This window comes from Takifugu flavidus, chromosome 10 (assembly GCF_003711565.1).
Source record: "Takifugu flavidus isolate HTHZ2018 chromosome 10, ASM371156v2, whole genome shotgun sequence".
NCBI classification, from domain to species: Eukaryota; Metazoa; Chordata; class Actinopteri; order Tetraodontiformes; family Tetraodontidae; genus Takifugu; species Takifugu flavidus.
The window spans coordinates 13127636-13155053 of record NC_079529.1 but is presented as its reverse complement, the minus strand read 5'-3'; the positions used below and the strand labels follow the sequence as shown (position 1 = coordinate 13155053).

At 43.3% G+C, this 27418-nt stretch overlaps 3 protein-coding genes and 1 pseudogene across 7 annotated transcripts; 2 read left to right on the top strand and 2 right to left on the bottom strand.

The window, feature by feature from the left end:
- Positions 1-558: 558 nt before the first annotated feature.
- On the bottom strand, positions 559-7121 carry tap1 (transporter 1, ATP-binding cassette, sub-family B (MDR/TAP)). The gene is made up of 13 exons (XM_057045195.1): positions 6983-7121; positions 6267-6596; positions 5821-6049; positions 5224-5338; positions 4843-4973; positions 4451-4656; positions 4163-4360; positions 3762-3890; positions 2806-2994; positions 2536-2709; positions 1986-2145; positions 1590-1726; positions 559-1514 (listed from the first exon to the last, which is right to left on the bottom strand). Exons 2-13 carry the CDS (start codon positions 6591-6593, stop codon positions 1299-1301), a joined length of 2211 nt encoding a protein of 736 aa, XP_056901175.1. The 5' UTR covers positions 6594-6596; positions 6983-7121; the 3' UTR covers positions 559-1298.
- Positions 7122-7619: 498 nt separating this feature from the next.
- Positions 7620-15415, top strand: notchl (notch receptor, like). 4 transcript variants are annotated; one of them, XM_057045192.1, is made up of 11 exons: positions 7620-7903; positions 8570-8711; positions 8940-9272; positions 9379-9599; positions 10870-11197; positions 11545-11711; positions 11938-11999; positions 12720-12923; positions 13001-13053; positions 13667-13764; positions 13970-14257. In XM_057045192.1, exons 1-11 carry the CDS (start codon positions 7852-7854, stop codon positions 13972-13974), a joined length of 1665 nt encoding a protein of 554 aa, XP_056901172.1. In that variant the 5' UTR covers positions 7620-7851; the 3' UTR covers positions 13975-14257. The 4 variants fall into 4 exon arrangements, with proteins under 4 accessions (XP_056901172.1, XP_056901173.1, XP_056901174.1 ...); XM_057045191.1 differs by lacking the exon at positions 13001-13053 and adding an exon at positions 14534-15415 and having other exon boundaries at positions 7626-7903; positions 12720-12843; positions 13970-14301; XM_057045193.1 differs by lacking the exons at positions 13667-13764; positions 13970-14257 and adding an exon at positions 13375-13647 and having other exon boundaries at positions 7621-7903.
- A 1166-nt stretch (positions 15416-16581) lies between these two features.
- On the top strand, positions 16582-19101 carry LOC130532535 (transcription factor HES-2-like). 2 transcript variants are annotated; one of them, XR_008952356.1, is made up of 4 exons: positions 16582-17701; positions 17840-17926; positions 18016-18762; positions 18884-19101. XR_008952356.1 is itself a non-coding variant. In XM_057045222.1 (3 exons), exons 1-3 carry the CDS (start codon positions 17657-17659, stop codon positions 18517-18519), a joined length of 636 nt encoding a protein of 211 aa, XP_056901202.1. In that variant the 5' UTR covers positions 16582-17656; the 3' UTR covers positions 18520-19101. The 2 variants fall into 2 exon arrangements, 1 of the variants encoding a protein (XP_056901202.1); XM_057045222.1 differs by having other exon boundaries at positions 18016-19101.
- Positions 19102-24804: 5703 nt separating this feature from the next.
- LOC130532561 (transcription factor HES-2-like) lies at positions 24805-26471 on the bottom strand (annotated as a pseudogene).
- Between the last annotated feature and the right edge of the window lie 947 nt (positions 26472-27418).

Genomic DNA, 27418 nt, shown 5'->3' with positions numbered 1-27418 from the left:
AAACAGTTCTAAAAGTTGTTGCGGAGCTAATAATGGACGGTAAAAGACTGGCGTCGTTTCAGGAAAAGTCTCATTTAAAAAAGGGACTGGGAATGAGTTTTCGTAATCTACCCTTTGTTGAAAGTGAATCCATAGCAAGTTTAAACATACGATGGTGAGAAGTGTCTCTCCTGTTCCATGTTGGAATTTACTGGGCATATTTACCTGTGCAAATACTTCACTCTTACTTGGATGAAATGATTGTAAAATGAATCCAAAAATCTGTAGGCAGCCAATAAAGGGAAGCTCAAATGGGGAAATGTGTGTCCTAGTTTAAAGCCTTTGGCATCATTTTGATGATGATGCAGAAGAGGGTTTCAGCCAAGTGGTGAGACAACAAAACATTCTTACCTTAGTACAAACTCTCTATTAGTCTCTATTTGCACATGGAAATGCACCACTTTCAATTCCAAAAGCTGTGTTTCCAGTTTAAAGTAAACAAATCCCCGACAGAAGCGCTGAACCCGATATTTATTTCTTTTTGTCAGAAACATTTGAACTAAAAAAACACAAACAGCGTTTTTATTTTGCACACTTTATTTAGGCTTATCTTGGACAGGCTTCACCAGTGATTTTATACTGGAATTGACATGATAAAAAAAAAAGTTAGACTGGCAGGACACGTGTGCCACATGTAGCACAGGTCGGTATCTGCAGCACCCACAAGTTGCTCATATGACAGGATCGATTCCATATTATAATGATAGTGGGAACTGGTGGGACCACAGCTTCCATCCCAGTTAGAGTAAAAGCAGAGAGATTCACATGAGGTCAGCAAACCCCCCTCTCAAGTCTGATCAACCCCTCCAACATTAAATGGTGTCAGGTCTCTGTTCAAATATTGACTTTGTGGTTTCACACAAACTGGCATGTAGGGGCAAATCAAACAGGACCCCGCCCCCCCAAAAAATGCTCCCCGTTGGTCGTCCGCCTTTATCATGATACAGACCATTTGGGGCAGTACCCATCTTTCTGTTTATGAACTCAGAAACTGACAGAAAATAAAGCACACATACAAAAATAGGCTAGTTTTGAATTTTAAAAAAGCAAAAAATCTTATTAAAACAAACAAACAAGCAAACACAGTGTGCACTAGAATGTTTATTACAGGACTAAACATCTGATTGTAAAGACACATAAAGTTAATTTATCTTGTGTGAAACATCCAAATCTGTCCTTAAACTACTCTGCTACCAGTGCTACCAATATTCTGGAGTGGACGAAGACAGTCGGGCAACAGGCTCACGTGCACGTGCTCATCATTCTTGCTCTTCCTGGCGGTGAAAGCTCTTGTTCTCTGTTCTCACCAGTTCAGTGTAAAAGCTGCCTTTGGCCATCAGCTCAGTATGGCTTCCCTCCTCCTTCACCGTCCCATCGCCGAGGACAACGATATGATCAGCCTTCTCCACCACGCTCATATTCCTGGATATCAACAGGACGGTGCAGTGGATCTGCTGGAACAGAGCTTGGGTCACCTGTGGAGAACAGGTCTTGTGTTACACATTGGAAACAACAACTTCTGAATGTGACGCGATGACAAATAAACAAACCAGGTATTCGGTCTGTGAGTCCAGGTCACTGGTGGCGCTGTCCAGGATCAAGATTTTGGGGCGTCGGATTAAAGCTCTGGCAATGGCGATTCTCTGCTTTTGGCCCCCAGACACCTGGCCTCCACGTTCTCCAGCATCTGCCCCAGAAGGGAAACACTCTGTTTACTGGAATGTAGGTATATACTGCTGTTCTAAACACCCCACCCTGACAACATAACATCGTGCACAATTTAGCAAAGCGAAGCTCTTCTGACTGTGACCCTCAGGAGGGCATTCATCAACAGCAAGTGAGCCATCGTAAGACCGGATATGGATAAAATTACCCTTTTTTAGAGGGAAACTTCCTACATCTGATAGACTGAAACGAGGATTCATTTAAAAGAGGCTGATTGACACCTGTGTCGTATCCATTCATCAGTTTTGTGATGAACTCGTGGGCGCCGGCCAACCTGGCAGCTGCGTACATCTCTTCATCAGAGGCGTCCTCGTATCCGTATTTAATGTTTTCCCGTATGGGCCGAGCAAAGAGCACACAGTCCTGGCTCACCACAGCAATCTGGGGGAACAACGGCAGTGCGGTCAGCAATTCAAATAAATGGTTTCAACTAAAGAGCCAGTATGATCAAAAAATGACATCACATAATATATGCAACTTGAATTAGAAGCTGCGGTGCTGAAATTGCTCAAGAAATGACTTTATAGCATGGTGATTTTGAGATTTAGCCTCTTGTTTTGTTGTAACATCCACTTTAAGGACAGGACCCAGATATTCCAGCAGGACGCAGTCTGAAGCATCAGACGGCCTCAGAACCAGCTAGTGTCCGGATGTTTGCATGTGGTGATGATATATAACAATTAAAAGTATGTATTTACAACACACAAATAAACCTTTAGATGGCTTTAAGTTTGAGACACGAAAGGTGTGGAGCGTTCCGTGCCCGCTCACCTTCTCATGCAGATACTGGTCTCTGTAGTGGTGCAGCGGTTTTCCGTCCAGCAGGATCTCTCCTGCCTGAGGCTGGTAAAATCTCTCCAACAGTTTGACACAGGTGGATTTCCCAGTGCTGTTGCTGCCCACCAGGGCAGTTATTCTGCCTGGTTTTAGCTTAAATGACACGTCCTGGAAGTCAAGATGACGGGAGGAAATAAGCGTCTCTCGTGCAGCAAATGCAAAAATCACTGGAAACCTACAGGAAAAGGAAGACGCTGCCTATACCTTCAGCACCAAATTATCACTTTTTCCAGAGTAGGAAAATGTGACGTTCTTAAATTCAATGCAACCGTCCAGATGCTGCGGATTCAAATGTCCATCGGGTGGCAAATCGGGTTTACGGTCCAAATATTCAAAGCTCTTCTCAGACGCACCGATGGCCTCCCTCACCTTGGGATAAGACGTCATAACAGACTGGAAGACAAACGGCAGAGACGTGCATTTGTAAATCTGATCCACCAACACGCATCTTCACTAAAACAATCAGCCCCTGTGAGAGGAAACAGGATCGAAAACTATTTACAGTGGGACCTCTACTCCAGAAGTTGCTTCGTAACCTGAAAATTATGTAAGTAGAGACGCGTTTTCCATGTAAATGCCCTAATCCGTTCCAAGCCCCCAAAAATTCAGACATAATTTTTTTATAAATCATAAAAATGCATCAAAACATGTAACAGATACATGTTACAATTAGATTAACGCACAATAAATGTAGGAATTCAGTGCAAGGCTTCTCCAGGAACAAATGAACATTTTTTATTACAGGCTAATCTTACATTAGCCTCATTACTAGCAACGAACGTTAACACTTGTGGTAACACCGCCATCTAATGGACAAACGTACAAACACCCACAATAAATCCCAAAGATGACGAAGAAGACGCTGGGATACACACAAACTTGTACATATTGACGTCCCTCCTAGCCAATGGGATGACAGGAAAATGCTAGGCGATAGCCAATGGCAGAGCAGCTACAAGCATGTTTATGTTCGCTAAACTCCGCGAGCTGCGAGTAGCAGCGGTAGTGTATTATTGACCTTCGTATTCTGAAATTTCCTTTGTAACGAGAGGAAATATTTTCCCGTTGAGACGCTTCGTAACCTGAAAAATTCGCATGTAGAGACGTTGGTAAGTAGAGGTCCCACTGTATTCTGTTCACACCAGATCTTTGTTCCTCACCTCGACAGCAGAGGAAAACTGGAGCTCATAGAGAATGAAAGACACCAAGTCTCCACTGCTAATGCCGCCCCTGGTGACCAGAATCCCTCCATAGTACAAAACACAAACCTTCATGGCCAAAGAGGACAACTGGAGGAAGAGAGTGCACGTATATTTATACAGAAGGAAAAGGCATCGTCAAAGGCGACAAAACCAATTAAGGTACTAACAATTTGTTTGTGGGTGATAAATGACTTGTCCATAAATAGTTCTGAACGGCACTCTTAGCAATAATCCGGTTGCAATATGAATATTACCTTTATCACATGATAATCATTATCATGATTATTATTATCATGGTAATGATAATTATTATCAGAGTCAGCGTTCTTATTCTTGGTGCAAAAGGTTTGTGCACTCACGGTGCTGGACCACATGCTGAATGCGTAGGCCCCCGACTCCATTTTGTTGAGCCTGTAGATGTCATCCAGGCGGCATCGGTACTTCTCTGTCTCGCCATCTTCATTGGCGAAACTCTTCACCGTCTTGATGTGGGAGAAAGTCTCTGTGGCCACCTGGTTGGCTTCACCCAGTGCATTTTGGAGTTCTCTAGAAATGCTCTGAAGCACAGAATAGAGATAGAAATGAGTGATTCTGGTCATTTTGGGTCAGAACGAATACAGAATGGGAAATGTATGGAAAAGCGCTACCTGCTGGAAGTTTCCAGTGAACTCCGCAATAACCCAGCAGATGGGAAGCCCCATCCAAGTGAGCAGCAGCATTTTCCAGGACTGGTTTACCATGAAGAACATGAGGAAGGCGAAACGTGAGATGTACCACATCAGATAACTTAGCTCCTGACTCAGGATCTCACTCATTTTGTTGGTGCTGGTGGTGATGTGGGACACCAGCTCACCTACAGAAGGAAGAATTCTCCATTACTCCTTTCAATCTCTACAAACTAACACCATTTCTGTCAGTCGCTCACTATAGTTAAGTCTGACTGGTGTTGCTAAAGATAAGCTGTGTATCAAAAAAGTTTATCTGGAGATGATAAGAGTGGACATGTGTGGACCCTGTGGACCACATGCACATGGATTACCGGGTTTTCTGCTGTCAAAGAAAGCCAGCTCCTGTTTGAGCACAGCCTCAAAGACCAGCTCCTGGACGGTGCTGTGTATGCTGGTGGTCGTGATGTTATAGATGAGGTCGCACAGGAACTCAAACAAAGCACTGAAACCAGAGAGGACTCGTGAGTGGCAGGTAAACACAAAGCCAACACAACGTGTAAACAGCATCTGATGTGTTTGTGATGGGAAACAAAACCATGTTTTGGCGTTTGCTAGGCTGAAATGCTCCTCTCTGCTGGGTACCAACTTTTTATTTTGTCATAACCTTCAAAATGAATCCCTTGTCAATGATTACCTATTGATCTACTCACATAATAAAACGCATTTCCATTGGAAATGTGAAATAAACTAACCCGGCAATAGTCAATATTGCCATGACTGTGATGGCATTAGTGAAGGCCTCGGGTGCTTCTTCCTTCGCGATCCAGTCGGTCACACGGCCAGTGTACTGAGGCAAGGCCATCTCACCTGAGGCGCACAGCACGACACATTTTAAACAGGGCAACACAAAATGATCAATCAGATGCAGTATTAGTCCGGACCTACACAGGAAGTGATCACTGCTTCTACAAGCAACAAATTTAAAAAGTTTTTAGTAAAAACCACTGCAGAATAATATCATAACAAATCAGAGGATGCAAGAATGACTGGAAAACCTGCAGAGCTTTAGTTATTGTCGTTGCAGCCATCCATCAGGTCCATACATGTGATGATAGAGTTTATTGAGGTAAAGATGGGGTAAATAGATAAATAAATAATCAATAAAAAAAGTGTTTTCAGTTAATTGCATCAATTGTGAATTGACAAATTCAAAACATTTTTTTTTGTTTTTCAAAGCTGCACATATTTACTCATGCAGAGAACATTGAATAAAGCCAACATGACCTTTAACCCACGGCAGAAGGTCAGAATCAAACAGCTGACAAACTGTTAAGTGCGGTCCGTCTTACCGTAAGAGGAAAGAATAACCAGAAGCAGCACAGCAGCAAAGCGCCAGAGGTAAGGCCTTGTGAAGGTGTACAGTCTCCTCAGGGGGGCAATTGTGTCCACTTTGGGCTCTTCGGAGGTCGTCCTGCTCAGTAAAGTTGAGACGCACTTGCAGCAGGAGAGCAAAAGTGATGACACGTAATGACTCCAGTAGAGCCAGGCCAAGAGCGTTATGACGTAGCCATAAAGCACCTACGAGGGAACATAGGCTGTGAGTTTGAGAAGCTAGAAAAGGAAGCAACCATCATTAATAATTCAAGTGAGTTCAGCAAATTAAAAGCAATGAAACTAAAATAAAAGGCCACGCATTCATCGGGTTCTACAATAAAATACAATACAATGCTCCTCATTTATTAATTTTCTTCAAGAGTAAAGATATTTAAGGTAAAAAAAGACAAAAGCCGCCCACCCTTTCCCAGCTGTGCCACCCCCAAAGCTGCTCCAGGTTGGGCTGCCCCAGCACAGAGAGGAGAGCGGTGTAGACTGGGAAGTGGAAACAAAGAACCAGTATAGAGTGGAGCCGCTCAGAGCTGCTCATCTGTGACAGCCCGCTCGGACATTTGAGGGCGAGTGCAGCGAGGAGACACGCTCTGGCCACGCTGGCTCCCAACAGGCCCGCGAGGGAATGGGACATGTTGAAAAGCGACTCCTGAGCCAGGTGGATGACCTGCACCGCACATACGTCCAAGCAGACGAAGAAGAGGGGGAAGAGGCTCGTTGTCGTCATCTTCCACATCTCCTGAAAATACAGGAAAAATCAATCCATCATAGGAAATATATAGTATAGTTTATATACATATGTGTGGTGCTTTTATACAGAAATTGTATAACTCATTTCAAATGTTATTCCCTAGTAGTTTTGAAGCTTTCACTTTTATTTGTGTGACTTGTAGCCGACAGCAGTCTGCTTTACTTTCAATTTTGGCTACGCTCCTTAATTCTTTGAAACGACTTTGTCAAAAGAGAAAGAGCAGATAAACACGAAGAAAACAAAGTGTCAGTTATACTTGGTTACAAAAATCACCCATCGCCATCACAATTATGCGGATGGAGAAAACATTCATCACCAAATACGATCAAACCACGAAACCACAACCATTAAACCACTGTTTAAAAGATACTCACGATAACACGGGAGATGCTGGTCGAAAATGCCAAAATAACTAACTGTGTGACTGTGTGTAAAATGTTTCTTGTTTAGAAATGCTCCCCAGAACTCATAACGCGGCGAGCTCAAATAAGCAACTGAAGTGAAAGTAAAACTTACCGGTATTACCGTGCAGCAATGGACGGTGCGTAAGAACACAGCTGCATGAGGGTGAAGTGGGAGGATTCTATCCCCAATCCTACAATTATGCACAAGATTTTTAAAAAAGAGATAGAAAAATACATCAAACACATATTACAATGTTAATACAGAAGGTTTATGGCTATCTAATCAAATTTGGAATGCACGTTCGCGAATATTTACGGTAAAGTCAACTAACACGATGACGTGCTGAAATCACGCGAGACTTAAAAAAACCGCGGACAAAAAGTGTCGCAGTTTTAAAGCCTTTAAATAATCACAAGTTATCATTCTACAACAAAGTCAAGTGCAATAATTAATCAATGTGCAGATCAAGGAAAGTCAGTCAGCCAAATAATCCTCCCCTTTAAATGAAATCATCTTTGGTGATCAGACATTAAATGTATCTTTCTTTTTAATACTTGCTTTTTTGTGATTTTAACAATTCACACACACACACACACACACACACACACAATCTCTCTCCTATTCTTCTCCACACAGTCGCAGGAAATTGTCCAGATATCCGCAGGGCCTCTAAAAAAAAGGAAATGGAGAGGGTGGCTGCATTCGGAGGGTTTCAACAGCAGTATGGTGAAACTGGGAAACTTAACTCGACGTTGACCGGCGTGAGTGTGTAGTGATCACCTTTTCAGTACCGCTCAGCTGTGTTAAAAAGGGGAACCACGGCTGGAAGTGTCTGAAGATGTTGACTCTCAGGATGTGTGTGGTGCTGGGGCTGAGCTGGACTTGTGGAGGTGAGATAAGACTTTAGTTCTGTACAGATTTATAATCTCACACCTGCCCAAAGCAGCAGAATGCTCCTCCAATAGTTACAGAAAAGTAATAGTTGAATTTTAAAAAGGGGGTTTTGTGGTTTATAACAGATTTGATCTCCAAAGGAAACAGTATAGAAATTTGTCTAAATTCTTTGATCTTTCAACATTGTTTATGCATAAATGTAAGATTCCTGTTTATTTTGTTGGATATTATACACTGATTTGATATTTAACTCTCAGTTTGCTTCACTCAGTTAATCACGAGAGGAACGGGTAAACGGCATGACATAGTTGTAGCTCTATTGTTGCGGTTCCTTCGATACACACCTGCCAAGCCCCATTGTCCAACTCCATCATATTCCTGGTTGCTATGGGGATGACCTTCCACCTTCAGTCAGACCCGGCCCACTCCATTTCCTGTTGCTATTAATTTCTCCTGGAAACTTCCTGTTTGTGCCAGGACTGTTTCCTGCTCCCCTGTCGTTCCATATTTGGGCCCGTCGGTCATGACTTGAGCTCGCCTTGTTACGAATAGTGGTTAAAATTCTCCAAAGCCGTTGTAAATATATATGAGTGAGCTGCTTACAGAAAACTATCAATACAAAAAAGTTGAAGTGTAGAAAACTTTTTTTTTCTTCCACCCAGCATCTGAAAATCCATGGGGGCAGTGTCCAGGTAACAGGAAGTGTAAGGACAAGTTTGGAGATGGCTCCTGCGACAGAGAGTGCATGGCCCCCGAGTGTCTCAGAGACGGGCTCGACTGCCTGAAGGAAAGAGGACACTGCAAGTAAAGATTATTACCTTCTTCTCAATCCGAAGACTAACATATTCACCGTATCACCTTTTATTATTGAAAAATTGACCACATTGTTCGAAATAGAATTCCAAATAAACAGCATTCAGCTGTTTATTTTTAAACACTTTTCTTCAATATATACAGTGTCTTGTCTTAAAAGTTCACATGACAGCATAGATGAAGTTAAACTAATCTTCCGCACGTCATCATGGTTCACAGCCCAGGACACATCCAGTACTGCCGCGACCACTATGCCAACTATCACTGTGAGCAAGGCTGTGACAGCGCCCCCTGTGGTTGGGATGGCAGCGACTGCTTCACCAAACAAACGCCACAGTGGGCTAAAGGCACCCTGGTCCTTCACACCAAAATCCCCCATCAGCGTGGCGCCTTCTCCAACGTTTCTCTGTTCTGGGCTCTCAGCGTCCTCCTCCAAACACCAGTCAAACTGAGAGGTTCTGCTCCCATGACCACCAACAGGAACCTGTTTGATTTCGACCCTTTGCAGCTGGCCAGCATGCTGACCCAGACATCGCCAGCTGATTCCGATGGGTATCTGAACAGATAAAAATACATAACAACATTATCGGGAACCGTATGAAATGTGTTTCAGTATTAATTTGTCATGCTTCATTGTTTTTCTTCCTGTCTCTTGCAGCTCACTCCTTTTCCTCCAAGTGGACAACAGACCATGTACACGCCTGCAGACTACGTGTTTCCCCTACGCCACAGAGGCAGCCAGCTTCCTGCGGGCCATAACAATGCTCAGACGGCCCTCCTTTCCCACCCTGCCGGAGCTGACGGCCATCATCACTGTTCGAGGCGTTCGAGAAGAAATAGGAGACAGAGATGAGGAAACCGATACAAAGAAAATCAAGGGTAAGCTTGCAAACATGTTTGTAGTCAGACTGGTTTGTTCTTTCTGGCTATTGAGGCTATTAAACTCGAGGTGAAACACAGTTGCCCCACCTGATTAGTGGGGAGAATTTTCTTTCCTTTTTCAAGCGGAGCTATTTCATCTGTCCTGGCTCATTACTGTAGCGAAACTACACCCATCCGGTAGAACAATACGAGCACTGACAGGTGAAGTGAGAAACACTGATTATCTCTACATTACAACACATAAAGAAACATTTTAGTCAATGTTGATGCGTTGGTTAGAAGCAAGAAAAATCGGGGCAAAACTCTGACTGGGTCAGAGCATTTCCAAAACTGCAGCTGTTGAGGGGTGTTGCCAGTCTGCACTGGTCAGATTGGATCAGAATCCGTCCAGTGGAACAGAGGTGAAGTGGTGACATGCTCATGGACACTCTCGACTCACCGAATGGAGCTACTGTTGCTCCAATCGCTAAAGTAGTTTCTGATCCTAAGAGAAAGTTGTCAGAATCCATAATACATCACATTAGCTTGCATTTGGAGCTGCATAACCAGAGAAGAGTTGCTGCCACATCACCACTATAGCACCAGCGATGGACTTCATGTTTAATGGCTGAAACGTGTGCGTCTCTTACCTGGGGAGCACCTGGCACCAGAAGTTGCCAAGATGGTGGAGGCACAGCGATGCTTTGGAAAACCTTGGGTCCAAACATCCTCAGGACTTCTGCAGACCATGTTCAGCCTTAATGGAAACTATATTCCCGGATGGCCTCTTTGGGCAGGATGAGGGTACCCGTCACAAAGCACCAATGGTTCAGGAATCAGGTTTGAGGAGCACAACAACAGTTTGGGGTGTTGATTCTCCAGATCTCAATCCAACCAGCATCTGTGTGAGGAATGTGCTGACAGGACTGAAGATCTGCACCATGCTGGTGTCAGATACCCCAGCAGACCTTCAGGGGTCTCCAGGAGTCCATGACTCAAAGGGTCCAGGCTGTTCAGACAGCAAAAGGGGGACCAACACAATATTCGGCTGCTGGTTATAATGTTTGACCAATGTTAAGATTAATATGTGACACAATCTGAAAATGCGTAGTGATGATTATAAACGGGTACAAATACATATTCCACCAACACGCACCGATTGGAACCGTGTGCTCGGATCTGTCAGCCCCGCTGCTGCCTGGTCTCACTCTGGATTTGCACATCATTTAAAACAGGTGCAAATAGTCATTTAGACTCCAACCCCATTTGTTTCCATTGTTCTCAACAGAGCTGACCCCTTCGTGGCTGTGGGCTGTGATCACCATAGCGATTGCCTTCCTGCTGCTGTTGGCCCTGGTGGTGCTTGTGGTGATGCGGAGAGCGAGGCAGCAACAGCATGCCGGGGGAGAGGAGGGCGGCAGGACCAGGCATCGGTTCACAGCGTCAGACGGCGAGCTCCAATCGAAGGCACCGGTGTCGCTCGCAGTCCATCAGGTGCAGAGAATGAGAACCAGCAGAGAAAAAGAGAAGGTCGGCTTGAAGAAAAAGAAGAAAGCAAAGGAATCAGAAAAGAAGAGGAGGAGGGAACCACTGGGGGAGGATGCCAATCGGATGCGGTGAGAATAACTGCTGTTTAAGACCATTTTTAACATTCTTTGTTGAAAGGATATTTCAAACATGAGCACTTCCACAAGTAAGGCAACATGTCTCCCTTTGTCCATGTTTCATTGCAAACACATCTTTTTAAAATCTGTTTCTTTCATCCCTGTTATTAACACCTTGTCATGACCCCATGAAACCACTACAGAAACATGTCCAACCCTGCTATATTCAGCTGGTTCCCTGAAGAACTGCAACTAAATCTTCAACCTTGCACAGTAGCCACTAGAAAGCAGATCGGACAATGTTACAGTACTTTGATTCTCTTTCACTATAAAGGAAAAGGCTCATTCTGTTTTTTAAGCTCTCTGAAACGGGATCAGGAGATCGGAAGTGACACCGATTTTATTCAAAGTTCAATGGAAGATGTCAATGAGAGCTGCTTGAGGAACGCCGCCATCTGCAGTCAAAGGAACCAGGAGCAGAAACAGTTTTCAGCTGCAGCATCACCACAGCATCGATCTGTGCAACGTAAGAGTCAAACGCTTTGTTAGCCACACCTTTAAGCAATTCTCTTCTGGAATTTTAAATCATGAACCTACATTTTTCTTCTGTTGGAACAAAAACCCATATTTCTTTTTTTACGCTCTACACATACATTTCCATTATTTAAAGTAACCAAAACACAGATATAGTGCAACAATAATTCTATTCCTGTAGCATGTTGATGTTCAATGTTTTTCTTGTTGTCCGACAGCTCTACCAAGAGGATGGGAGAGGAACGCCATTCCTCCTCCTCTGCTGAGCCCCCTTCAGCAGGTCTGACTAGTTGTCAAATGATTTTTACTGAGGAGGGAGAGGAGGAGAGGAGGAGAGGAGAGGAGGAGAGGCGAGGAGAGGAGAGGAGAGGAGAGGAGAGGAGAGGAGAGGAGAGAGGAGGAGAGGAGAGGAGAGGAGAGGAGAGAGGAGAGGAGAGGAGAGGAGGGGAGGGGAGGGGAGGGGAGGGGAGAGGAGAGGAGAGGAGAGGAGAGAGGAGAGGAGAGGAGAGGAGAGGAGAGGAGAGGAGAGGAGAGGAGAGGAGAGGAGGAGAGGAGAGGAGGGGAGGGGAGGGGAGGGGAGGGGAGAGGAGAGGAGGAGAGGAGGAGAGGAGAGGAGAGGAGAGAGAGGAGAGGAGAGGAGAGGAGAGGAGAGGAGAGGAGAGGAGAGGAGGAGAGGAGAGGGGAGGGGAGGGGAGGGGAGGAGAGGAGAGGAGAGGAAGAGGAGAGGAGAGGAGAGGAGAGGAGAGGAGAGGAGAGGAGAGGAGAGGAGAGGAGAGGAGGAGAGGAGGAGAGGCGAGGAGAGGCGAGGAGAGGAGAGGAGAGGAGAGGAGAGGAGAGGAGAGGAGAGGAGAGGAGAACTGAAGGCTTTAGGGGTTAGACGATCTCTTTTAGTTTTTATTGTTCCTTTGTGAATTCAACCAAAAAAAATGTAATGGATAATGGAGGAAGTAAAGCACAAACATATTTATTCATATAAATTATGTGAATGTGTGTGTGTCAGTCAGCAGAGTGGTGCGGACCAGACGGCTCTGTGGTCCTGATCCGAGCTGTGCGAAGCGGGCTGGACAGAGTGGTTCTGGAGCTGCTGCGAGCAGGTGTTCCTGTCAACAACACCGACCATACAGGTGATTATTATAGAACCAACCATACAGGTGATTATTATAGAACCGACCATACAGGTGATTATTATACACCGACCATACAGGTGATTATTATACGACCATACAGGTGATTATTATTTGACCGACCATACAGGTGATTATTATAGAACCAACCATACAGGTGATTATTATAGAACCGACCATACAGGTGATTATTATACACCGACCATACAGGTGATTATTATACACCCGACCATACAGGTGATTATTATATAATACAGAGAAAAGAGGATTTCTGTGTGACGTTGTTGGTCACACATCATTAATGTTGTTGGTCATTATTAAAACAACATGTAGAAAAAAGACGTTATTTAAAGTCTTCTCATGTATAAATGATGATTATGTGAGAGTTCTAGGAAGCAAATCATGAAAGTGTCTCAGACTGCTTGAATAAATGTATTTAGTTCCATCACTAAACTTAATTTTCTCTCTCACATCCTCCTTTTGTGTCCCTCATGCTCACCGGTCTGTACTCCTCATTCCTTCCTCCTCCAGCTCCCTTGCTGCCCTCCTCTGACTCTGAATAGAGTTAACATCCTCAAAAGGGGTTGATGGACATCATGATTTTGTAGCTCATCTTCTGTCTTTGCTTTTTGGCCTCATCCTTTCTCCTGCCTGATTTCACCTCTTCCATATCTCCTGTCACTGGCGGAAAGAATTCCAGCGTCCCGTCTTGCTTTTTTCCCTCTTGTTCATCCAGGCTTGACTCTGTTGTGTAATAATTGGGCATTGGCTGACCTGCTCCCCACCCCCACCCCCTCTCCTCCATTCATACTGTCTCTCCCAGGGAAGTCCGCCCTCCACTGGGCATCCACAGTGAACAACCTCTCCCTGGCGAGGACTCTCATTTGTTATGGAGCTGCTGTGGATCTGCAAGACAACAAGGTAAGTCCAAACTGATGAGTCCGCGTTCAAGACATTTAGAAGATGATCAAATACAACTATGCTTCTTTGTATGTGTGTGTGTGTGTGTGTGTGTGTGTGTGTGTGTGTGGTGTGTGTGTGTGTGTGTGTGAGAGATAGAGAGAGAGGAGCTTTGCTGAGCCCCTGAAAGCCCTTTTGTGTTACTCTCTAATTGTCTCTTTGACAGGGTGAGACAGCTCTCTTCCTCTCAGCCGTCTACGGTTGCTATGACACTGCCAGACTCCTCCTGCTTCACGGTGCAAACCCTGAGCTGCATGATCGGAGGGGGCGGACACCGACGGACATGGCGAGAGAGGGCATGCATCACCAGGTACTGGAGCTCCTCCTGACTCACCGGATGCAGAGAGGACCGGTTCCCCTCGACTCGACCAGTGATATGCTGTGGGATGATCACGGTCTGATGTACTCACCTTGGGTGGGTTCACAAGGACTGCCTGGAAGAAGCGCCTCCTTCTCTGGGATCGTTGGGCATCGGGACATGACCCCACCTCCACAGAAGTAAGCTTCCCTCAACGTGTCTCAATTGCTTGTGACTGTGATTTTTATAGTGTATCATGAAAGCTGCAGCCTTGTGGGTCCTTTTCAGTGTGTAAACACAGGTGAAACTATTCATAGTCCCTTCATTGTTGTGTCATGTTGAAAAAGGAAATACATTTGTGTTTGCAAGTTTAAGGTAGTAGTAAAACCACCATTACCTTTAATGATTATTCTGTTTATTCTGTCTCGGCAGTGATTGGCTGATGACCAGACTGCAGCACCTCTCACACCAAAATTGGCGACCACAGCTGAATCAGTCAGCAACGGCTCTGGTGCCTCCGAGAATCATGGGTTGTTCTCCCCGGCCGATCAGCACTCTGCAGGAAGTGACCTCAGAAGACGAGGATCGTGACCGGCACCAGGAAATTCCCAGAGCAGTGACCCCTCACTGCCTGTCCCCCCAGCCTGCCCCTCGCCAGCGGTCATTCTCTTGCACCCAGCATGCTTTGCAGCGCCGCTCAAACGTCCATCAGCCAGAGCCTAATTATGTGATTGTGACAGACACAACAGCCGCCGCACCAACAGAAAGAGCGGTTATTTCATCTTCCACTCACCAGCCGGCTAATAGGGATGGTTCCAGTAGAGCTCAACAAGCCCCTGCAAGTTCGAAAATCCTGGATCAGAGATCCAGGATTGAGAGATCAAGCAACAGCGCTGACTCTACACAAACAGCTCTGTAGTGATTTTCCACAGCTGTTGAAATTTAGCCTGAGAAGGTGAACAAAATCCTGGATGTTGCTTCTTTCAGTTAATTTGTTGCTTTCCTGCTGAAGTAGTTCTTTAAATCACCATTATTATTATTATTATTATTATTATTATTATTATTATTATTGTTATTATTAATATTAATATTATTATTATTCCTGTTGTTCATGAGGATTGTTCCTTTCTAATTTGTCTGCAGAAGTTCCATTAAATGCCAGTCACTTGTTCTCATTTTGTCAATATGTATATACAATATGTAGTTTAACATATAGTTGGTTGGAAAGTCAAGAAAAGCAGTTTTTAATGTGCATTTTGCACAAAAGTGTCTCTGGTCAATAAAGTGAAACCCAACCATGGTTGGTTTTAAGGAGCCTCTCAGATGAGGTGAACTTTCTCCCAAAGAGATACCAAATGCCAGTTGCCTGGCAATAAATCATCTACATGGATGTTTGAAAACATCAACAACTCTTATGTGCAACCTTTTTAGATATTTCGCTGTATTGTAAGGAAGTCAGTGGAGACAGCGTCAGCATGCAGAACTGACATTCAAGGTCTTTAAAGCATGAAGGTCATCAGGTTAACTGGGATCAGTGGGGTTTAAACTCCAGAAAACACAGATTTCCACTGTGTTGGTGGATATTCTGTTCAGCTGATGTCAATGTTGTTTTCATTTTGAGGAATCTTGCACTCCATATCTCAATCACCTTATTTGTAAAGCAGAAATGGATGATGGTAACATGGGAAGCTCTCTGGAAAGTTCAGGAACTGCAGCAGCCAGCTTAGGAAGGACAGTATGAAGATGGTGCAGTAGAGGGCTTCTAAAGTGTTTTTTGAAGGTCAATAATGCTGCAATTTTCTCTGATTTGCTGTTAATAATTAGTGTTTTTTTTAAAAGAAAATATATAGATACATATAAAATTTTGCAATCAAAAAGATTTTCAGAAGCTGTTTTCTGTCAACGGCTTTTCCTCAAACTCAGTCTAATTTACATTTTATTTATATGTGTTGGGTTTTTTTTAGAACAGCATTCTCTTATTTATGATGTGATAAAATAGGACACTGAAAATTACTGGTGTAAAGGTTTTTGGCTCCAAATATGTCCAAATTATGTTTAATATGAATGTTCAATATAAAGGTTTAGAAACACTTTTAATACCAAAAAATATTACAAATTAAACAGAAGTATTATAATAACATGAAGAATGACAGGGCTGAAAGGAAGGATGTCTGAATATGTCATTACTGTACAATAAAAAATAAAAGTGTGGTCTCCTCATCTAAAGAAAGATAAAATGATTTAATCTAAATCAAGATCAATATTGAGTAGAAAGATGTAAATAGTATAAGACTACAGTAACCTATGGTATATTTATAAAATACACGACATGTGGACATCATTCTCTAAGCAGAACTTCTGTTGGAGTTTTTAACAATATTTTCCGATTTTCAGTCATTTTTAATTCTAAAAGAAGTATCTGTCAGGTTGGTAGTTGTATTCTGAGCTATGGGTGTGGACAGACCTGCCTCCTCCACACTCTCAAAGTGTGAAAGCACATGGAACAAGAGTCATTTCCACGGCAACAAATGTCCACGTGTTCTCGCCCCAAAGCGCCGGAAAACTCTTAAATGAACAGATGCTGGTCACCGGTAAAGGTGAGAGAGCTTCATCCTGCTGTGTCATCGTGGGAACGTGGAGCAGGAGACGCCATTCTGTCTTTTATTACCCGCGAACAGCGACACTTAATCCCGATTGCGAGCTTTCAGGGAGACCCTCCCTGGTTGTCAGGATGTGGAAAACAGGAATAATATTGGATGGTTTTGTTTTCACGACACCAGAAGCACCGTGCGTGAATGAAAGAATCGTGTTTTTCCTCAAATGATGACGGCAACTCGTTTGATTTGATTATATTCTTTGGACTAATGACAGAATCCGCGAGGATGTTGTTGCACGTCTTTATAGAAGTTCTCACATGCGTGTTCCTGTATCATGCGTGTTCCTGTATCATGCGTGTGTTCCTGTATCATGCGTGTTCCTGTATCATGCGTGTGTTTCTGTGCTCGGGGCTCCTCTTGTTCTGCCCACCAACAAATTCACATTCTTCTCTCCCACTTTTGCTGCTTTCATGTCTTCTCACATGGAAATGTTGCACGCGCTGCCTTTCTCATGCGCGTGCCGTTCACACTTGGCACGTGGCGCGTCTTTCCGTCTCCCGAGAATCTCTTCAAAGAGATTAAAAGCAAATAGGAATAAAACACGTACTTTAATTATATCACCAAAGACCCGATTTATTACACTTTACACCAAGAAAACTGTAAGCATCAAGGGAAATTTTAAAATGTAGGAAACAAACTGAGAAAATTATTTTTATATAAAAAAAAAAGATTTTGTAGGTGGCGCGATCTATAGACGTAAAGGACGCAGAGTAAAGTTTAGTTTTGCAGCTTGAACACGAACGAAGGGAAGATTTAAAAGAAAATTCTGATTGGTTGTGGGTGTGGCATGAGACCACGCCCACCGAGAATAAAAATGGTCGGTGAAGCCTGAGGGGTCACTTTCAACTCGGAGCAGCCAGGTCCTCACAGGGTTGCAGCTTGTTGGGGGATTGAAATCATGAAGCCTTTTGAAGATTCAAAGGGTTCATCATCCAGAAAGAGGGTACGTGCTTTAATCAACATGTGGCCGTCTGAGTGGGACCGCTGGGGTCCATAGTTGCTCCTGTGGGACTTTTATCTGCATTCTGTTTGATTCACAATCTCTTCATTCATCTGAATCTGTGGATATTTTACTTCACAGCCTCTCAAACATCATGTAGAGAGACGTCGAAGAGAGAGAATAAACCGCAGCTTGGACAACCTAAAGAGTCTCTTGTTGCTGCCGCAGGTAAAGGAGTCAACGTGCTGCGATCAACCCACCATCCCATAATTCAGCCGTGGGCTAAGAAGCTGTTTTTATTGTTCTTTCTCTTGTAGGAAGCCACTCAGCGCAGAGTGGAGAAAGCAGAGATCCTGGAACACACTGTTCTCTTTCTACAGAAAACAAGAGACAAGAATAGATCTGAAGCTGGTGGAGGATCCCAGAAAGACTCTTTCCAAGAGGGCTTCTCAGACTGCATGGAGAGAGCTGTTCGCTTCCTGGGACCTATGGGGAAAGGCCTGTGCCTCAGAGCAGTGCTGGATCCATCGACCTCTGCGCGGTCTTCCAGTTCAGACTTTGGTTCTGCAAACTGGAAAAACAGAAGTGAGGTCCACCCCTCCTCCAGCTCACAGCTGCTCAGGAGGTCCTGCAAGTCTCTTCTTCACCTGTGGTTACATAAGCCAGGGTCCGTGCCCGGCCCCGTGGCGTTCCGCTGCGTTCAGAACCCTGGACAGTCTCAACGTCCTCTCCCCTCACAGCAAATGAGGAACGGAGCGAACAAACAGAACCACCTCCAGAGTCACCCAGCCAGCCGTTCTCTGTGGAGGCCTTGGCCCTGAGCACCAGACAATGTCTTCAAAAACCTACTGTTCTTCACTTTTGCATGCTGGTTCCATTTGTCCACTTCAGCAGAGGTTAATTGTGATGTGTGTTGCTAATCTACCACCAAGAGCCTGTGAATAATGTAAGAAAGACATGTGAGTTGTAGATGTAGTTGTTGTGTGATCCAGCTCTCGGTTGTGAACTTTGTGCTGACGACCACAGGGACACAGACTGGGACGGCCGCTCTGACCGCCGTAAAGGTGAGTTATACCGGGATGAAGACTCTCTGTTCTGTGCCGAGGAAAACTCGGGTCCATCGTCTCCCATGATTAAGAGTTCCATATGAGTGAGATGTGCTGTGATAGAATATCCATCCATCAGATTTTCAGGTGGGGGATCAGTGAAGCTCCTACAGCACCTGTGAGTGATCTCTGATCACACCTATGATCTTCAGCGGGTGCAACCATGACAACCACAACCCACAGTCTGCTGCCATCCATATCTTTTCTATTTGCACATTTAACTTATTTAGAATGTCTCCCTATGGTGAGGAATACTTCTGTAAATAACTATTAAAACTTTTATTCAAATAAACAAAACCTGCTGTTGATTTATTCTTCTTGGTGCTGACAGTTAAAAGTGTGTAAGTCTCCTGCACAACTGAACTACCCAGACTAGAAGTCTGGTCCTGAGTCAACAGCTACATAGAAGCGTTTGTCGTTGTCATGACGATACATGAAGCCTTTATCAGTCATTGTAAATTCCTTCCGGGCAGAGAAATCCTCTGAAATCTCCTCCTTTCTAAAATAAATGAATTGGTCTGAAGACAATAGCTTGACAAACCTCCACATCTGTTGGTGGAGCTCCAGGATCCATCTGCATGAGTTCAGCTGTCTCATTATTTCAGTCTGCTCATCCAAATTACTGGAGCATCACACAAATGTTCAGCACAAGCCCACACAGTTATACAAGTGACAAGCTGGTAGTTTATAAGGTCACAGTTGGATTAATATGAACCTTTTTCTGAGCCAGTCGTCCTCTCACTGAAAATGAGGAAGGTTTCTGCATGTGAAGGTATTCATGAGGCTGCGCTGTGTCATTTGCATGTGAGTGAGTAGTGTGTGTGTGTGTGTGTGTGTGTGTGTGTGTGTGTGTGTGTGTGTGTGTGACTGCTCAGAGATCCTTCACACTTGTCCGCTAATGACCTTCAAATTCTGGCAGATCATAAAATCAAATCCAGGAGGTTTCTTCTCCCACGAGAAAGACCAAGAAACGTCTTTCCCATGTCAGACATCACGTCACTTTATTTCACAGACAAAACCATTAAACTCTTCACACATAAGACACATTGTGTCCACACATTTTCAGGTTTTAAGCTTCTGAAGAATTTTAGATAACAACATTCAGAACATCCCATCTGTGTCAGCAGGTTTTTATGCTCATAATATGTGGGATTTTAGTTCAGCGTTTAAGAGCAACAACGCCCACAACTCAAACACACAATGGGAACCTTGAGACTTGTAACCTCAGTAATAGACAGTAATGGTGATAGACTTTTATCATGATGGCCGAGAAATGTACGAACGATACGATATTTTAATCTTCAATTGTTCTTTTTGTAGTCAGATTAATTGTTGTATAAAATGTGTCTTTTAAGATTGCATTTTTTCTCACTACCCCCCCCCCCACACACACACACACACACACACACACACGCGCGCACACACACACACACTCCTTTTTAATTTTAAATAAGAACTATCTGGAAGGGTTTTGAATCAAGGGTCTGGCCAGGACCTCCTCCGCGCTCAGGGCGTGAAAGTAGTGTGAAAGCGTAGAACAGGAGTCATTTCCATGACAACAAACGACCACGTGTTCACACCCCAAAGCTCCGGAAAACAGTTAAATCCACCATCGTTTTGATTGACTAACAAATGCTGGTCATCTGTAAAGGTGAGAGAGTTTCATCCTGCTGTGTCATCGTGGGAACGTGGAGCAGGAGACGCCATTCTGTCTTTTATTACCCGCGACACTTAATTCCCCCCAAACGATATCTGTTACTGGAATCTTACTTGATTGTAATCGGTGTTTTTTCACATAATATGTGAGAATCATTGGTTATTCTTATGAATCATGGATATCAGCGAGCAACTGATGATCATTTATTCCAGATGTTCCTGTATCATGCGTGTGTTTCTGTGCTCGGGGCTCCTCTTGTTCTGCCCACCAACAAATTCACATTCTTCTCTTCCACTTTTGCTGCTTTCATGTCTTTTCACATGGAAATGTTGCACGAGCTGCCTTTCTCATGCGCGTGCCGTTCACACTTGGCACGTGGCGCGTCTTTCCGTCTCCCGAGAATCTCTTCAAAGAGATTAAGAGCAAAATAGGAATAAAATACAGTTTAGTGATTTAAAGTTGATTTCAAAATTGATATTGCTCTCACAAAATAGGAGTTTTTTCCCCTTCATAGCTATTTCAACATTTTTGACAATGATTCGCTGTTTACAAGCACGTTTAAAGCCCAGTAGGTAGGTTTAGGCCACGTACACATTCAATCAACCATCAATCTTCTTTTCTTAACTTCAAATCTAATCTGTAGATTGTAATTTTTTTCAAACTAAAAATACAGTACAATTTAAAAATGTATTTTATGCGATTTATTTCTCCTGTAAATAATAAACAACACTTCGTTTTGGTGTTGACCGAAACTGTAATAAATCGGGTCTTTGGTGATATAATTAAAGTACGTGTTTTATTCCTATTTGCTTTTAATCTCTTTGAAGAGATTCTCGGGAGACGGAAAGACGCGCCACGTGCCAAGTGTGAACGGCACGCGCATGAGAAAGGCAGCTCGTGCAACATTTCCATGTGAGAAGACATGAAAGCAACAAAAGTGGGAGAGAAGAATGTGAGGCTGAGGCTGATGAATGAGAAGGACTAGTCGGGTATTTGTTGGTGGGCAGAACAAGAGGATCCCCGAGCACAGAAACACACGCATGATACAGAAACACGCATGATACAGAAACACACGCATGATACAGAAACACGCATGATACAGGAACACACGCATGATACAGGAACACGCATGATACAGGAACACGCATGTGAGAACTTCTATAAAGACGTGCACCAACATCCTCGCGGATTCTGTCATTAGTCCAAAGAATATAATCAAATAAAACGAGTTGCCGTCATCATTTGAGGAAAAACACGATTCTTTCATTCACGCACGGTGCTTCTGGTGTCGTGAAAACAAAACCATCCAATATTATTCCTGTTTTCCACATCCTGACAACCAGGGAGGGTCTCCCTGAAAGCTCGCAATCGGGATTAAGTGTCGCTTTTGGCGGGTAATAAAAGACAGAATGGCGTCTCCTGCTCCACGTTCCCACGATGACACAGCAGGATGAAGCTCTCTCACCTTTACCGGTGACCAGCATCTGTTCATTTAAGAGTTTTCCGGCGCTTTGGGGCGAGAACACGTGGACATTTGTTGCCGTGGAAATGACTCTTGTTCCATGTGCTTTCACACTTTGAGAGTGTGGAGGAGGCAGGTCTGTCCACACCCATAGCTCAGAATACAACTACCAACCTGACAGATACTTCTTTTAGAATTAAAAATGACTGAAAATCGGAAAATATTGTTAAAAACTCCAACAGAAGTTCAGTTTAGAGAATGATGTCCACATGTAAATTTTGTAAATATACCATAGGTTACTGTAGTCTTATACTATTTACATCAGGCATGTCCAAAGTCCGGCCCGGGGGCCAATCACGGCCCGCGGTAAGATTTCATATGGCCGCAACTTCAGTCTTACAATGTATTATTTATGGCCCGCTGGCACTAACAGAATAAATAAATCACTAAAATGTAATTCCTCCTTTCTTGTAGATCTTGTAAAAGACAAGAGCAAAATTTACTTGTTTTAAACTTGAATGATAACAGACAACTTTGCATTACATTTATCAAACTCATGGAAATTTAAGGTATTCCATACAGTTCAGTGTTCAATGTTATCTGACTCTCCAGATATGAATTAAAGGCAGAATTGTGTTTTTAGAGTTGTTCACGTCTGCCTGAGTGGCTTATATTTGGTTACACTGCCATTTGAAAAATAAAGAGAATTATGACAATGAAAATTGTTTTATAATAGTGTACATTTGCATGTAACTTTTCTGGTTAAAAAAACATCAGAAGGATCTACTGGCCCCCGGGCATCTTCACGTTATCAAATCTGGCCCTCTTTGCAAAAAGTTTGGACACCCCTGATTTACATCTTTCTACTCAATATTGATCTTGATTTAGATTAAATCATTTTATCTTTCTGTAGATGAGGAGACCACACTTTTATTTTTTACTGTACAGTAATGACATATTCAGACATCCTTCCTTTCAGCCCTGTCATTCTTCATGTTCGTGTCTGGATGTAACTAGTGTTTGAATTATTTTTAATTTTTTTTGTAATAAACGTTTACCTTTTTACAGCTCACTTTCTCTGAAATTGTCCAGTTTCACAACTTCCCTACTTAACTCCACGTCCCATCACACCGAAACTCAGTGCACGATCATGCACAAACAGGTCCCAAGTCAATCTCTCTCTCTTTTTTTGTTGTACAGGGAAACGCTATGGGGCTACTTCCAATATCAGTGTCATAGTTCGTGCCACGGAGTTCATCCTGGACAGAAGAGCCGTTACAGCCTTCACAGCAAAAGCTGTTTCGAAGGGAAATAAATACAAACTCTCAACAAATAGCGAGCAAATCACATAATTTATATTTTAGTTAAAAACGAACGTTTTTTAAAAAAACTAATTTGGAAGTCATTTTAGACTAATGTAAATATTTCTGTTATAATTTAAGAAGCGTTTGTGGGGGGAAAAAACTCTTTATTTATGTTTTTTCGATTTTTTCTTTTTTGTTTTGTTTTCCCACCTTTATTTTGTTTTGTTGTTTGGTCCAGTTCTGTTTTCATCCATAGGCTATTTTTGTATTTATATTTTAAAAACAAAATAAACTATTGATAAAAACAAAATAAGGCATTTCTTGATACACTTACGGCTCTCTATTTTGTAGCTTTTATTTTGATGAATGTAAAAGCTAAGTTGAGTAATATTCACAACGAGAGTGGGGGGGATGGAATCAAAAAGTTTACAGATAATTCTTATTTTCTGAAATTATTCTTAAAATTGGCTAAATTAAATTCAGGGAAAATGTAACATCATGCAGAATAATTTATACAAGAAAAGAACAACTGCAACCAGAATGAGAATATAAGTATAGTTAATATAAGGATGACGAGACTGCAAAAACAAATTAAATTAATGAACTAAGAACATTTAGATTGCTTTGACAAGTGGAATGGGTAAACACCAAAAATGATAACAAAAGGAGAGTAGTTATTATATGCAGTTATTATGGTAGTGATTATTAAAGATATACTCAAAGAATATCATGAAAACATAGCTTAAGTTATTTTTTGAGGAAATTTTCTTGGGTTAAACATTGTTGACACAAATGGGATGTTCTGAATGTTGTTATCTAAAATTCTTCAGAAGCTTAAAACCTGAAAATGTGTGGACACAATGTGTCTTATGTGTGAAGAGTTTAATGGTTTTGTCTGTAAAATAAAAGTGACGTGATGTCTGACATGGGAAAGACGTTTCTTGGTCGTTCTCGTGGGAGAAGAAACCTCCTGGATTTGATTTTATGATCTGCCAGAATTTGAAGGTCATTAGCGGACAAGTGTGAAGTATCTCTGAGCAGTCACACACACACACACACTACTCACTCACATGCAAATGACACAGCACAGCCTCATGAATACCTTCACATGCAGAAACCTTCCTCATTTTCAGTGAGAGGACGACTGGCTCAGAAAAAGGTTCATATTAATCCAACTGTGACCTTATAAACTACCAGCTTGTCACTTGTATAACTGTGTGGGCTTGTGCTCAACATTTGTGTGATGCTCCAGTAATTTGGATGAGCAGACTGAAATAATGAGACAGCTGAACTCATGCAGATGGATCCTGGAGCTCCACCAACAGATGTGGAGGTTTGTCAAGCTATTGTCTTCAGACCAATTCATTTATTTTAGAAAGGAGGAGATTTCAGAGGATTTCTCTGCCCGGAAGGAATTTACAATGACTGATAAAGGCTTCATGTATCGTCATGACAACGACAAACGCTTCTATGTAGCTGTTGACTCAGGACCAGACTTCTAGTCTGGGTAGTTCAGTTGTGCAGGAGACTTACACACTTTTAACTGTCAGCACCAAGAAGAATGAATCAACAGCAGGTTTTGTTTATTTGAATAAAAGTTTTAATAGTTATTTACAGAAGTATTCCTCACCATAGGGAGACATTCTAAATAAGTTAAATGTGCAAATAGAAAAGATATGGATGGCAGCAGACTGTGGGTTGTGGTTGTCATGGTTGCACCCGCTGAAGATCATAGGTGTGATCAGAGATCACTCACAGGTGCTGTAGGAGCTTCACTGATCCCCCACCTGAAAATCTGATGGATGGATATTCTATCACAGCACATCTCACTCATATGGAACTCTTAATCATGGGAGACGATGGACCCGAGTTTTCCTCGGCACAGAACAGAGAGTCTTCATCCCGGTATAACTCACCTTTACGGCGGTCAGAGCGGCCGTCCCAGTCTGTGTCCCTGTGGTCGTCAGCACAAAGTTCACAACCGAGAGCTGGATCACACAACAACTACATCTACAACTCACATGTCTTTCTTACATTATTCACAGGCTCTTGGTGGTAGATTAGCAACACACATCACAATTAACCTCTGCTGAAGCGGACAAATGGAACCAGCATGCAAAAGTGAAGAACAGTAGGTTTTTGAAGACATTGTCTGGTGCTCAGGGCCAAGGCCTCCACAGAGAACGGCTGGCTGGGTGACTCTGGAGGTGGTTCTGTTTGTTCGCTCCGTTCCTCATTTGCTGTGAGGGGAGAGGACGTTGAGACTGTCCAGGGTTCTGAACGCAGCGGAACGCCACGGGGCCGGGCACGGACCTGGCTTATGTAACCACAGGTGAAGAAGAGACTTGCAGGACCTCCTGAGCAGCTGTGAGCTGGAGGAGGGGTGGACCTCACTTCTGTTTTTCCAGTTTGCAGAACCAAAGTCTGAACTGGAAGACCGCGCAGAGGCCGATGGATCCAGCACTGCTCTGAGGCACAGGCCTTTCCCCATAGGTCCCAGGAAGCGAACAGCTCTCTCCATGCAGTCTGAGAAGCCCTCTTGGAAAGAGTCTTTCTGGGATCCTCCACCAGCTTCAGATCTATTCTTGTCTCTTGTTTTCTGTAGAAAGAGAACAGTGTGTTCCAGGATCTCTGCTTTCTCCACTCTGCGCTGAGTGGCTTCCTACAAGAGAAAGAACAATAAAAACAGCTTCTTAGCCCACGGCTGAATTATGGGATGGTGGGTTGATCGCAGCACGTTGACTCCTTTACCTGCGGCAGCAACAAGAGACTCTTTAGGTTGTCCAAGCTGCGGTTTATTCTCTCTCTTCGACGTCTCTCTACATGATGTTTGAGAGGCTGTGAAGTAAAATATCCACAGATTCAGATGAATGAAGAGATTGTGAATCAAACAGAATGCAGATAAAAGTCCCACAGGAGCAACTATGGACCCCAGCGGTCCCACTCAGACGGCCACATGTTGATTAAAGCACGTACCCTCTTTCTGGATGATGAACCCTTTGAATCTTCAAAAGGCTTCATGATTTCAATCCCCCAACAAGCTGCAACCCTGTGAGGACCTGGCTGCTCCGAGTTGAAAGTGACCCCTCAGGCTTCACCGACCATTTTTATTCTCGGTGGGCGTGGTCTCATGCCACACCCACAACCAATCAGAATTTTCTTTTAAATCTTCCCTTCGTTCGTGTTCAAGCTGCAAAACTAAACTTTACTCTGCGTCCTTTACGTCTATAGATCGCGCCACCTACAAAATCTTTTTTATATATAAACAGAATTTTCTCAGTTTGTTTCCTACATTTTAAAATTTCCCTTGATGCTTACAGTTTTCTTGGTGTAAAGTGTAATAAATCGGGTCTTTGGTGATATAATTAAAGTACGTGTTTTATTCCTATTTGCTTTTAATCTCTTTGAAGAGATTCTCGGGAGACGGAAAGACGCGCCACGTGCCAAGTGTGAACGGCACGCGCATGAGAAAGCAGCGCGCGTGCAACATTTCCATGTGAGAAGACATGAAAGCAGCAAAAGTGGGAGGAAGAATGTGAATTGTGTGGTGTGGCAGAAACAGAGGAGCCCCGAGCACAGAAACACACGCATGATACAGGAACACGCATGATACAGAAACACACGCATGATACAGGAACACGCATGTGAGAACTTCTATAAAGACGTGCAACAACATCCTCGCGGATTCTGTCATTAGTCCAAAGAATATAATCAAATCAAACGAGTTGCCGTCATCATTTGAGGAAAAACACGATTCTTTCATTCACGCACGGTGCTTCTGGTGTCGTGAAAACAAAACCATCCAATATTATTCCTGTTTTCCACATCCTGACAACCAGGGAGGGTCTCCCTGAAAGCTCGCAATCGGGATTAAGTGTCGCTGTTCGCGGGTAATAAAAGACAGAATGGCGTCTCCTGCTCCACGTTCCCACGATGACACAGCAGGATGAAGCTCTCTCACCTTTACCGGTGACCAGCATCTGTTCATTTAAGAGTTTTCCGGCGCTTTGGGGCGAGAACACGTGGACATTTGTTGGAAAATATTGTCATTAGAATTACAGAGAAACTCTGATGAAAATAATAATATTGAGTTGAGTAAATCTCCCAGATAAAGAACTATACTGTGGAGATCGATGTCAACTGATTGTTTCTTTCTTTCTAATTTATATTGATCATAAGTAAGATGAGATC

What these genes read in the sequence shown, in the direction of transcription:
- tap1 (XM_057045195.1), bottom strand. Translation starts at nt 6,593, where the DNA reads ATGTGGAAGATGACGACAACGAGCCTCTTCCCCCTCTTCTTCGTCTGC. An exon ending in GCAATATTGACTATTGCCGG is followed by an intron (nt 4,974 to 5,223) that starts GTTAGTTTATTT and finishes CTCTGGTTTCAG; the next exon opens with TGCTTTGTTTGAGTTCCTGT. An exon ending in TCACTGGAAACTTCCAGCAG is followed by an intron (nt 4,361 to 4,450) that starts GTAGCGCTTTTC and finishes TCTGTGCTTCAG; the next exon opens with AGCATTTCTAGAGAACTCCA.
- notchl (XM_057045191.1), top strand. Translation starts at nt 7,852, where the DNA reads ATGTTGACTCTCAGGATGTGTGTGGTGCTGGGGCTGAGCTGGACTTGT. An exon ending in TCGCCAGCTGATTCCGATGG is followed by an intron (nt 9,273 to 9,378) that starts GTATCTGAACAG and finishes TGTCTCTTGCAG; the next exon opens with CTCACTCCTTTTCCTCCAAG. An exon ending in CGATACAAAGAAAATCAAGG is followed by an intron (nt 9,600 to 10,869) that starts GTAAGCTTGCAA and finishes TGTTCTCAACAG; the next exon opens with AGCTGACCCCTTCGTGGCTG.
- LOC130532535 (XM_057045222.1), top strand. Translation starts at nt 17,657, where the DNA reads ATGAAGCCTTTTGAAGATTCAAAGGGTTCATCATCCAGAAAGAGG. An exon ending in GTTCATCATCCAGAAAGAGG is followed by an intron (nt 17,702 to 17,839) that starts GTACGTGCTTTA and finishes TTTACTTCACAG; the next exon opens with CCTCTCAAACATCATGTAGA. An exon ending in GTCTCTTGTTGCTGCCGCAG is followed by an intron (nt 17,927 to 18,015) that starts GTAAAGGAGTCA and finishes TTTCTCTTGTAG; the next exon opens with GAAGCCACTCAGCGCAGAGT.